Genomic DNA, 12551 nt, shown 5'->3' on the forward strand with positions numbered 1-12551 from the left:
TAATTCTTATTGAGATTGTTGTTTCAATAAAGATGTGTTGGATAATGGACATACACTTGACAAAAAAAAATCAGAGGAACAGATCAGAAAAAACAACGTATTAAGACATCATTGTTATCATTTCGAAACTTCAACTTTCATGTCCCGAAATACTCTACAAAGTTCCATCCTGCCGTGTGCCCACGTGGTGCCCAAAAATATTGGGGAGAAACAAAAAAATCGAGTTCATTTCGTTCTTCTATGTTTTAAATCAAATGGAGCCCAACTACAGGAAGTTCTAGTGAGAATTTCTTCGAGATGGGGGTGTTTGGATGAAAAAAAAATCCCGCTAACTATTAGGTGTACCGGTAAGTTTCTTCGGTTTTACAACAGATGGCGTAACTTGTTTATTTTTCCAGTGAATCGAATTTCCAGACATTCGTTGGAAAGCTACTGTCATTGCGCGTTTTTTTTTTGTGTCAAAAAGTTGAAGCGTAAACAACATAGTTTTTTGCCACTTCGAATATGTTGAATTTCGTACCAGCGAAAGTGTTTTTGCGGGGAGTGTTACTTCATTACTTCAATATGAAGAAAAATATAGGAGGTTATGTCCAACATACGACCGCATTGTTGACGTAGAACTACGCTGTTATTCTATAGAAGTCGCTTGTTATTATCGGATATTATTCTATAATGCTGTGAAATTTTAGAAACAACTGCTTAGTAGAATAATCTCTGAAATGATTTTTTCATTGTAGAATCAGTTGACGATAATTGATTGATGATTCAATCCTGCCCTCGCAAAACAATCGTATGTCGCCATTTATTTCATGTCAATGCATTGAAAATTTACCCTGAAGGCTATTCCGGTGGCCTATTTCGAAATTGACATAGACTCGGCTACAGTCGATTATATACATGTTGCACCAGCACCATTATTCCATATCTCATAACTACATCAATATATCTTTGGCACCGCATGTAAACATCAACAATGACAACACTTGCAAGTATCAAATATCATGCTACATGTTATTTAGTATTGCCTCAAAGGAATCGCACCTCTAGATATCGTTCGTACAAACTAAGCGTAAACCAAGCGCCAAACAAGCGTTCACCATAGCATGCATACAGAGCCATACATTGGTGGCTTGAAACTATTAACAATATAAACATTTCTCATCATTTTGCGCTATTCTCAAAAGAAACGCTTCTGTTAATATTACTGGCCTCGAAAAGAGTTGCATTACTTTCTTATGCTCGAGATAAGCGCAGCTGTCTCCTTTAGTGGAGGAAGTTTTGCTACTGGCAAGCAAAACCTAATCACATACAAAATTCCAGAACATTTACTTTCTTGATGACTAAACAAGAGAAATAAACTTTTTTTGTTAATAACAACCTCGAAAACAGTAGCAATGCTTCATTATGATCAATATTAGCGCAAATGCAATCCTAGTTGAAGGCAGTTTTGCGACTGCGACGCGAACCCAAATAACTTATAACATTCCAGTAAGATATTCAAGATGCTTAGTATTCCCAAATAATTTTTTGGTGCACAACCTTAACGTCTGCTTCGCCATAACGTCAGTTTAATGCATTGATGCATTCTCAAAGGCACAAACGAAGCCCTTATGAAGACGGAAAATAAACAATGTTAACTGCTTGGAAAAGGATCGAATTATGCCACACAGCTTGTACTCTGCTGTAACACCCATCGATGCGAATTCGCTGATGAGTTTGTCAAGAGCGACCGCCTTCACCACCAGCGGGGGGAGCTTGATTTTGGTTGCTGCCTGGGCATTTACATTTTCGACCGACGCGCCGAAATCGTCTACTTCGCTGTTGTTCGGTGCGGTGTCACATTCGCGAAGGCTCGGTTCAGTGCGAGCGCTTTTCACTGCACCAACACCGCGTGCATCATTAGATGACGCTTACCTCGAAAATTTATTGCCCCTGGCAATACGTTCGTTTTTTGCAGGGCTCGAGCCTGCCTTCCTCTTCCTCTTGCTCATCGCACACTACGCGAAGCCTCCAATTTATGACGCGGAAAGAAGAACACACGATACGAATAACGCGAAAAACGAACAGAAAAATCAAACGACGATTTCCAAGTTGGATTACCACTGGTGGGGTCCAATCTTAGATCGAAGCGCAGCGAAAGCAAAGTGAACTGGATTACTTAACAGTCCGATGCCGAATGAAAGTTTGCCTCAGCGGGATCCACTGTTTATACTCTAGGCAAGTATTCCCCTTCATTCTTCTTCTTTTCCTTTGTTCACGGAGACTTTAAATCCTACGATTTCCCCTCCGTTGGTCGTCGATAAGTTGCTCGTTATTGATAGCTCTGTTCGGGAAAGCACTCAAATGGATAGAACAAATGTATGGGAAAATAAAAACACTTAAAGTTTTCATGAATTTTAACCATTTACTAACAAGGGGATTCTAATGTATGGCATATTAAACAAATCTTACGGAATTTCCGATTCGTTTAGTATGTAAATCGCCAAAATCCGTTCGCGGCAAAAATAGTTATTGAGGTTAACTTTATTTCATAAAAACGTGACCTGTTTTCTGATTTGACACCCTTAATGAAAGACGTAGTTCTACGTCAAAAAGCTGCGGAAAGTCATCGCATTTTGATGGAAGTTTATGGTGACCACGCTCCAACTGCGCGAACGTGTCAGACGCGGTTTGCACGGTTTAAATGTTGCAATCCCACCCGCCGTATTCTCTAGACATTGCTCCGTCCGATTACTACCTTTTTCGATCGATGCAACATGGCCTGGTTGACCAGCACTTCTCCAATTTTGATGAAGTCAATAATAGGATCGATTAGTGGTTAGCCGACAAACCGGCTGATTATTTCCGCAAAGGGATCCATGAATTGCCAGAAAAATGGGAAAAAGTTGTGATTAGCGATGGGCAATTCTTTGAATATTACATTTGTAAGCATTTTTGCAGAATAGAGCATTATTTTTTTAAAAAAAAACGAAGAAACTTACCGGTACTACTATTAGAAAATTTAAAAAATATAGGAGGTTATGTCCAAGACACGTCGGCATTGTTGACGTAGAACTACGATGTTATTTTATTCAAGTCGCTTGTTTATTACTTTGGATATTATTTTATAATGCAGCGAAATCTTAGAAATAACTGTTTCGTAGAATGATTTGGTCGCCCTGAAATGCTTTTTTTTTATTGTAGAATCTGTTGATAATAATTGATTGATGATTCATTATTGCCCTCGCAGTATACAGAGTCATACATTGGTGGCTTAAAGCGACTAGGAATATAAACGCTTCTCATCATTTGGCGCTATTCTCAAAAGAAACGCTTCTGTTAATATCACTGTCCTCGAAAAAATTGCATTACTTTCTCATGCTCGAGATAAGCGCAACTGTCCTCCTTAGTGGAGAATGTTTTGCTACTGGCAAGCGAAACCTAATCACATACAAAATTACTGAAAGTTTGCCTCAGCGAGATCCAATATTTATGCTCTAGGCAGATATGCCCCTTCGATTTTCTTCTCCTTTTTTGCTCATGGAGACTTTAAATCATTCCACTTCGTTGATCGCCGATAAGTTGCTCGTTATAGACGGCATGGTTAGGGAAGCTCACAAATAAGCCGAACTAATGCATGGGAAAATGGAAGTGCTTCTAGTTTTCATCAATTTATACCGCTTACAAAAAAGGGATTGTAATATTTAGGATAAAAAACAAATCTTAGGGAATATCCAACTTGTTTGGTATGTAAATCGTCAAAATCCGTTCGCGGCAAAAATAGTTATTAACGTTAACTTTATTTCATAAAAACGTGACCTGTTTTCTGATTTGGCACCCTTAATGAACGTCAAACGTCAAAAAATGAGTCTAATATGATAAAACTATTTTTAACGAACTCAAATTTTTATAAATTTTTGAAACTTCGATTTTTTGTATTTTAACAATAAATTTTAGCCACAAATTATGAATCCTGATATGATTGAAAATCTCCTTCTAAATACAGCCATTCTCTAGATATTATATTAGGCTGTCAAAAAAGTCCTGCGGTATTGCTGCGAGGTGTCGTTGTAAGCGCGTAGTTCTAGTTGTATTCATTGTATCGAGTCATACTATAGCTTGTTGGAAAGGTATTTTTGCGCGCTATAATATAGTCCTTGACAGTGTTTTGTTTGGTTAAGTCGTTCGTGAGTTATAGTGTCGCAATTATGGAGCAAAATAAAGAGAAAATCCGACATATTTTACAGTACTACTATGACAAAGGCAAAAATGCATCTCAAGCTGCCAATAAAACTTGTGCAGTTTATGGACCCGATACAGTTTCCATTTCCACCGCACAACGATGGTTTCAACGTTTTCGTTCTGGTGTAGAGGTCGTCGAAGATGCGCTACGCTCCGGAAGGCCTGTCGTCGAAAATTGCGACAAAATCGCTGAATTAGCTGAGAAAGACCGACATAGTAGCAGCCGTAACATCGGCCAAGAGCTGGGGATAAGTCATCAAACCGTTATTAACCATTTGAAGAAGCTTGGATTCACAAAGAAGCTCGATGTATGGGTGCCACACACGTTGACGCAAAAAAACATCTTTGACCGTATCGACGCAAGTGAATCGCTGCTGAATCGCAACAAAATCGACCCGTTTCTGAAGCGGATGGTGACTGGCGATGAAAAGTGGGTCACTTACGACAACGTGAAGCGCAAACGGTCGTGGTCGAAGCCCGCTGAAGCGGCTCAGACGGTGGCCAAGCCCTCATTAACGGCCAGGAAGGTTCTGCTGTGTGTTTGGTGGGATTGTCAAGGAATAATCTATTATGAGCTGCTTCCCTATGGCCAAACGCTCAATTCGGACCTGTACTGCCAACAACTGGACCGCTTGAAGGTAGCACTCATGAAGAAGAGGCCATCTTTGATAAACAGAGGCCGCATTGTCTTCCATCAGGACAACGTCAGGCCACACACTTCTTTGGTGACGCGCCAGAAGCTCCGGGAGCTCGGATGGGAGGTTCTTTTGCATCCGCCGTATAGTCCGGACCTTGCACCAAGTGACTACCACCTGTTTTTGTCCATGGCGAACGAGCTAGGTAGTCAGAAGTTAGCCACAAAAGAGGCCTGTGAAAATTGGCTATCCGAGTTTTTTGCCAATAAGGAAGCGAGCGTCTATAACAGGGGTATTATGAAGTTGGCATCTCGTTGGGAACAAGTCATCGAACAAAACGGCGCATATTTGACTTAAAACAGATGATTGTAACTAAGTTTATGAACAAATGAAAATTCAAAAAAAATATCGCAGGACTTTTTTGACAGCCTAATATTTAAAATAATATTTCTAATTTATTATCTTTTTTATAGTAAATAGGTCCTTTTAATATGTTTGTCGTGTTATACCGTCATGTTCATGACATTTTATGATAACTATAACTTCTAACAACTGTTCCAAATACATCATTATGGTAAAAATATACGTTTAGGAGTTACGTTGAAAAACATTTGAAGACGTGGGGGTTAATACAAAACGTAGTGTTATTAAAATTTTTCTTTGTCTCAATACTTACTTAACATAGGAATACTCTTACGCCTAAAAATGGCTACAGTGTAATGTACAACAAAATTGTAAGATAAAAATGTACATGAATAAATTCTGCTCTGTTACAGCTGAATTGCTCAATGAGCCTAATAAAATAAACAAATGGGATAAAAAAAAATCGCTGTGCGGCATTTGCGCGCAGGATAAATCACCAATACGCTATCACTTTGCCATGTCTGGGAGCAACGATTGCAAAAATGGACGAGTCTTGTTTACGTTTTGTTTACTCCTGAGTTATAGCGCACACACACGAACATAGAAACTCTTAGTGTCACGCATACATCTCAAAGAGCAGTTATGTATAAGCGTGCAATCAGTAATATTTTCCTCCTAAATATTTTCACCAGAACGCTGAACCCAACTATCGCTTGATTTGTATAGTTGTTCCTGATTGTTAATTAAGATATCATCGTAAATGGGTGGAACCTGGTACTTTGATCGGCTGACTCCCAAACGGTTTCCTCCGGAGCAAAGTTGAAAATATCTGCCAGGCCCACAAATACATTGCAGGTTGCATTTTCTCCTACTAATGGCTTCTGAAAATCAAGAAAAAAAAACTCAATTTTAGCTTTACATCGCGCATTGACGTAAGAAAGCGGAGTCAATATGCCCGGAACATAAAAAACGAGAAAGACTGACCCAAGCCTGGCTCGACACATAAAATCACTATCGACCAGAATTAGGCAAACAGTGATTCTCGCAACGGTGCTAAGACCTACTCAGCCAAATTGAATCGAAAAAGGAATAATCATTTGTGTTTCCACCTGTTTGAACTTCTTTCCCGAACGTAGGAAGCCTACCTTTCCGGAGGCCAGTATTAACGGAAAATCATAGGTGAGCTTTCACGATACCCAAGCATGAATCTTGATTGGGACAACATGGTGTTCTCACATATATCCTGGCTTCCCAATACCCACATCTAGGACGTGTTCGGTCTCAGAAGGAAACCTACGCAACAACGGAACAGCCAGGAAGGCTACACATGTTCGAAATGATTGTCAATCGAGTGGTGGATTTGGCCATCTAATTATTTGCGCAAATACATGCTTTTTGAGCAATCCCCATCCACCTACACATATGGTTTGGCACAAATCGAACGACAAAACTTGATGTTGACAACGATACAAGACATCAAAGGGGAGTTGCAAAAAAAATGGCTCATTGATGGAAAAAGAAACCTAGTTTATCGTGAATATATCGGAACAGAACATGGAAATTCTCATTGAAAAATGCAAACTGATGCATCGCTTCATGACTATTGTGGGACCATTTTTTGACAGCAGTATTTCATGTGAGAAATTGAACAGTTGTGCAAATTTGCTGCTATGAGTGCTTTAATTCATATTAACATTAATTCTTTTTTCTCGATCTACATCAATATAGAAGAATATACTAAAAACAAAATTGTAGGCTGATCAAAATAACATCATGAGCATGCTGTTCGTTAAATAGGGACCGAAAACGTTGGAAAAACATTGAACATTTGCGTTGAAAGAATGACCTACTTACAAGCCAGCCCGAAGCTGGCCTGCAATGGGATAATAATATTCTATATAGGGGAGGCGATCTGGCGTAGTGGTAACATCCATACCTCTCACGCAGAGATCACGAGTTCAATTCTCACTCCCGACATTCTTCCAAAAATGGAAGTAAAAGTGACGAACCAGCCGAAATGTGTTGAAAGTCACTATAATAAAGAAAAAAAAAAAAAAAAAAAAAATATTCTATATTCATTCCGAAAGTTTGCTTTTTTCAATAAAAAATTGAACAGTGTTTTTCATAGCTTTTTGAAAAACAAATACAACGGATAAACGAGAACAGTCGGGTCAAACAAAATTTTGTCAATTTTCAAATAGTCATTGTTCGCGGATAAATAGAGTTATTCGACAGAAACTGTTTGTATTTGATCGGGAAATTTATCTAGTTTCGTTGGTCTTTTCCTGGCATTGCCATAAGCTTTTATTTCCCCCTTGTATGAGAATTATTTTATATTCCTATTGAAACTGAATCGATGTAATGCGTACATTTGACATGATATTACACACAAACGGGTGAATCTTTTTTGTCGTGTAATCAGAGCACGCTTTGTTTACATGTCAAAAAACCGAAATTCAAGTCATTTGGTCGCGGTCAGAAAGTTGTTTTCGAAATGTCGCGGACTGATTTGGAAACAAAAAAGAAAATTCTGCACAATTGGTGCATACAAAAAGGGTTTTACATACCACGAAATAGCAAAATCCAAGTTTCCGGAATGTGTTAAACCCGGACCAAGTAATGCTGAATCGGATCGAAAATTATATTCAGAAGAACAGGTCTGCATCTATTCGTGATTTGGCCGGAAAGTTCAAAACCAGTGTTGGGATGATTCAGCGGATTAAACAGAGACATGGTCTTAAGACCTATAGAAAGCAAAACAGTGGCCAAACAAACACCGGAGCAGCAAGATCACGCTTAAACATGAGCTCGAAAGCTATATGAGCGTATTTTGAACAATCCCAACCAGTGCATTCTCATAGATGGCAAAACATACGTCAAAGAAGATTCCAGAACGCTGCCGGGACCTCAATTTTATACCAAAAAGATTGGAGAGAGTGTACCATTAGTGGATACGGCTGTTGCGATTGAAAAATTCGGCCAAAAAGTGCATGTTTGGCAAGCCGTGTGACATGCGATCGTAATTTTTTTCCACAAAAGGACCTATATATGCTCAAATTTATGTGGAAGAATGCTTGAAGAAGAGATTGCTTCCACTTTATAGAAAGCACGAGGTACCTCCTCTATTCTGGCCGAATTTGGCATCGACACATTACAACGCTCGCTCTACAACGGTTTTCGGAGAACAACATCATGTTCGTCGAAAAAGACCTCAAACCACCTAACTGTCTTCAGCTGCGGCCAATCGAAAGTTACTGGGCAATTGTTAAAGCCAGGAACAAGAAGGAAGGTATAGTATCTTAAAATATGTCAGAGTTCAAGAAGAATTGGTCTGCAGCATCCAGAAAGTGCACAAAGACTACTGTGCAGAATTTGATAAGTGGAGTTAAATCTAAGGTTCGATCATTTTTTAGAAATCAACAATAAGCTTGATTTTTTTTATATCATTGCTATGTAAACGTAAAACTCTTTAATAAAATTCACTTTTGTAAACACTTTCTGAACGTTTTAAGTTTTATTCTGATGATTGAAAGTTTAAGACTAGTGTTCGATACACTCCTTAATTGATAGGATAGTTTCAATCGTCAAGTGAAAGCACCTGCTTTCAAATTCAGAGGAAATGTCGGCAGAATGAAAACGAAATTGAAAAATCGATGTTTCAGTATGCGTAGTGAATACACACAATCGAAATTGAAAATGGTTGAAGAGAAAGGAAGAAGTTAAAAAGTCATTTCATATTTTAGTCATCAAAATTGTCAGAGCAGAATAATCATCCGTAGCTCTTCTCCTGTCTAAGGTAAATAATTATCCACCACAATTAGCATCGTCTTGGAAGGCAAACGGTCAAATTCCAGTGGCATTTAGTTACAGCATATCATTCACCGTTGCCCTTGGCGTATTCTTGATATTAACCTTTTGGCTGTCAGGCGATGATGTGTAAATGACGAGAATCTAGTTTATGTTTCCATTAGTTTAGTCCACTCACGCCTGGAGTCTTTGCTCATCATTATAATAATTAGATTGATATACTTTGAGCTTCGATAATATTATCATTTATGACACCATAAATAAGTAAATCAATTAATCGTGTTTAATCGTTTGATTTGTCCGTCTTTCAGGGCACAGAACTTCCCACCAGTATGAAGGAAACACATCAACCTCATGAGCACCGCGTGGGAGCACTATTTGGCAGCATGAGTGTTTTTGGTTACAATCGAGTATATATAATGACGAGATGAACACACAAAAATAATAATGCTCAGCACAAACGAAACATATGGAATGAAACAAGTAGCAATTCGGCATGAAAATGAAACCTTCGCGCCTGTGATAATCAACACCACAACCGTGTTGGACTTAATCTACGCGGGAGAGTCGGGGTTGCCCTCCGATATGACATCAGCTAATCATGGCGGCGTTTATGACAACACAATCGACAACTTAACGGCTATTTATGGCCCGAAGCGAGATCCCCTGTATGTGGTGATACCGATAACTATAGTATACGTGCTAATTTTTCTCACCGGAGTGGTCGGCAACATAAGCACGTGTATTGTGATAGCGAAAAACAAATCAATGCACACGGCAACCAATTATTACCTGTTCAGTTTGGCCATATCGGATTTTCTATTATTGGTTTCGGGAGTCCCGCAAGAGATCTACTTTATCTGGAGCAAATATCCGTACATTTTCGGGGAGCTGTTTTGTGTGGTGCGAGGAATTGCAGCGGAAACATCGGCCAACGCCACCGTCCTGACAATCACGGCGTTCACCGTGGAACGCTATGTGGCAATATGCCATCCATTTTTGTCCCACACAATGTCCAAACTTTCCCGAGCCATTCGATTCATTTTCGCCGTGTGGATCGTGGCCATTGTGTCCGCCGTTCCGCAGGCGCTCCAATTCGGGGTAACAAACCAATCAGGTGTGGACCAGTGTGTGGTGAAGCGGATCATTATCCAGCACTCGTTCGAGCTGTCAACTTTTCTGTTCTTTTTCGCACCAATGACACTGATCACGGTGCTCTACGCGTTGATAGGGCTCAAACTTCGGTCTTCCACAATGATGCAGCGCGACGGAACGCTGCAACGACGGTGCAATGCCTGTCCGAATGCTCGCCAGCAGGGAACGAGCCAAGGAACGAGAAGGGTTCTGAAAATGTTAGGTAAACTATCGATCCGTAGGTCATCCTTCCAAAATTCCAAGTGTTTTTTCTTTTCTCTCTCAGTTGCGGTTGTGGTGGCATTTTTCATCTGCTGGGCACCTTTCCATGCGCAACGGCTAGTGTACATTTACGGCGTTGACAAGGACCATCAACCCAGCGATCCATTGATTCTCAAGCTGTTCGTGATAACCACTTATATTTCGGGCATCCTGTATTATCTATCAACCTGCATCAACCCACTGCTGTACAACATAATGAGCAACAAATTTCGTCAAGCTTTCAAGGTAAGAGAACTAACTTTCACTTCACACTATCATTATGTCTCGCCTTCAATTTCACCCAACACCCAGCAGACACCTGATGCTACTCTCTAATCTTCTCACGCTTAATCATCTTGTTTTTCTTGTGTTGACAGTAAAGGGCAGCGAAGAAATGTGCCATCCTGAGATATCATTATAAAATTAGCCCGGGAACCGTCTAAATACAGCATTGCAACAAACTTTTCGAACCCTTCGCCGTTTGATTCGAAACGTTTGAAGCGAAGACGCGGTCGTGTTGATTTCGAATGCGACGGAAAGATCAATCACTCAGTTCTTGCTGCTTCCTTCTGTGCAGGAAATAAACAAGAAACTTTAATCACCTCCCGGAATGATTTACGTTTGTTTGTTAAATAAACCCACGCACCGACTCTGGGTAACTCTCGCGCGCGCTCCTGCAAAGTTCCTAAATTGTAGACTTTTTACGTCATAATTACGAGTTGAACTTTGAACGTTAGCCGTTACGTCATCTTATGTTGGGGGACTGTAGATAACTTATAACGATTTTAACGGTTGAACCAAGATAAAGGGTGTATTCGATGTAAATTGTACACACAAATTGAACTGTAGCTCTTTAACGATGTGAGTAGAAAACTGAATTTGTGAGTAAAAAAAGTTGAGAGTATATTGTTTTCCTTTGTCAAGATTCATAGTAGTTCATACAATGCCAACAAGAATCATCCGCGAAGCTGTTTAACAAGAAAAAAAATGTGCGGTTACTTTGGTGTAACTTATGTTCGCACGAGTTTCAGCTGAAATGTTGTCAAAATATTTTTAAATGCTTATTATTTAACTCAAACATATCTTCGATGCCAGCGAGATATGATTGATTCCGCAACGAAAGCGATCATGACGTTCTAGTTCGCATGCTTGTGTATCACAAAGGGTTGGCCCAAAGAAGAATTCTCTCTCGTTCTGACTCGCACCAGAGCCCGGACATCCCTTTTCCAACCAACATGAATATAGAAGGGGGTGTCTTATTCACGATCGCATTGTTAACGTAAAACTACAGAACGGTTTCATTTAATTCATTTGTTCATCACTAAGAGAATGTACGATATTTAACTCTAATTAACTCTTCAGTGCAACAGAACATCTTTTGATTGTGAGAGAACACATCGTTAAATTGGTCGTTCTTTCATTGTGTATCACACATCTTCCCTCTTCTCAAAAAAGCGCAGAATTGTACACGCTGATAATAGTAATCTTTTTGTTTGTACAACTAACTTGATTGATAAATACGCAATAGTTCAGAAAATAACCTTCAACGTGCGACCAAACAATCCTCTATTCATGCTAACTTGATTTTCCACACACTGATGTTGCATCGGGTACCAACCTTTGCAATGTTGTACTTGCATTGGGAGCAATATCGAAAAATGCTGCTGTCGATTCCCCTTCCCAAAAAACCAGAAAATTGTTGCCTCGAGGAACAAGAATGTAAACATGGAACAGATTCCCATCCGAAAGATTTTCGCAGGAAATTTTCAACTTAATTATCGTCAACAATACTCGTACACAAAAAGTATTCGCCAATAATATTGCATGTTTATCTAAAGATCTCTAAGGATCTGGAAGAAACCCTCTTATGGGACGATTTGCATAATCCACGAAACAAGTCTCAACTACGTGATTTCCTTCACTCAAAACCAGAGGCAAGAACCACACAATTGAAAGGATATACGATTATTCCTTAGTGATTCGATAATGGATTTTTAGGTCGCCTTGAAGTTCATGTGCCACACGTAGGTGCAGGTGGCGAACCAAATCATTGCAACGATGAAAAATGTTGCGTGAACTGTGCTAGCCAAAGATCGTTAACGCAGAATATTTGTTCGCATTGTGCCAATC

General features: G+C 39.6%; 1 protein-coding gene across 1 annotated transcript in view; it reads left to right on the forward strand.

Annotated features, from left to right (window-relative positions):
- LOC129761403 (neuromedin-U receptor 1-like) overlaps nt 1–12551 on the forward strand; it is a 77255-nt gene that overhangs the window by 40453 nt on the left and 24251 nt on the right. The window contains exons 2-3 of the mRNA XM_055759122.1: nt 9338–10383; nt 10447–10667. Coding sequence (XP_055615097.1) covers nt 9474–10383; nt 10447–10667 — 1131 coding nt within the window. The 5' untranslated portion in view covers nt 9338–9473. The remainder of the gene's footprint in view (nt 1–9337; nt 10384–10446; nt 10668–12551) is intronic.

This window comes from Toxorhynchites rutilus, chromosome 1 (genome assembly GCF_029784135.1).
Source record: "Toxorhynchites rutilus septentrionalis strain SRP chromosome 1, ASM2978413v1, whole genome shotgun sequence".
NCBI classification, from domain to species: Eukaryota; Metazoa; Arthropoda; class Insecta; order Diptera; family Culicidae; genus Toxorhynchites; species Toxorhynchites rutilus.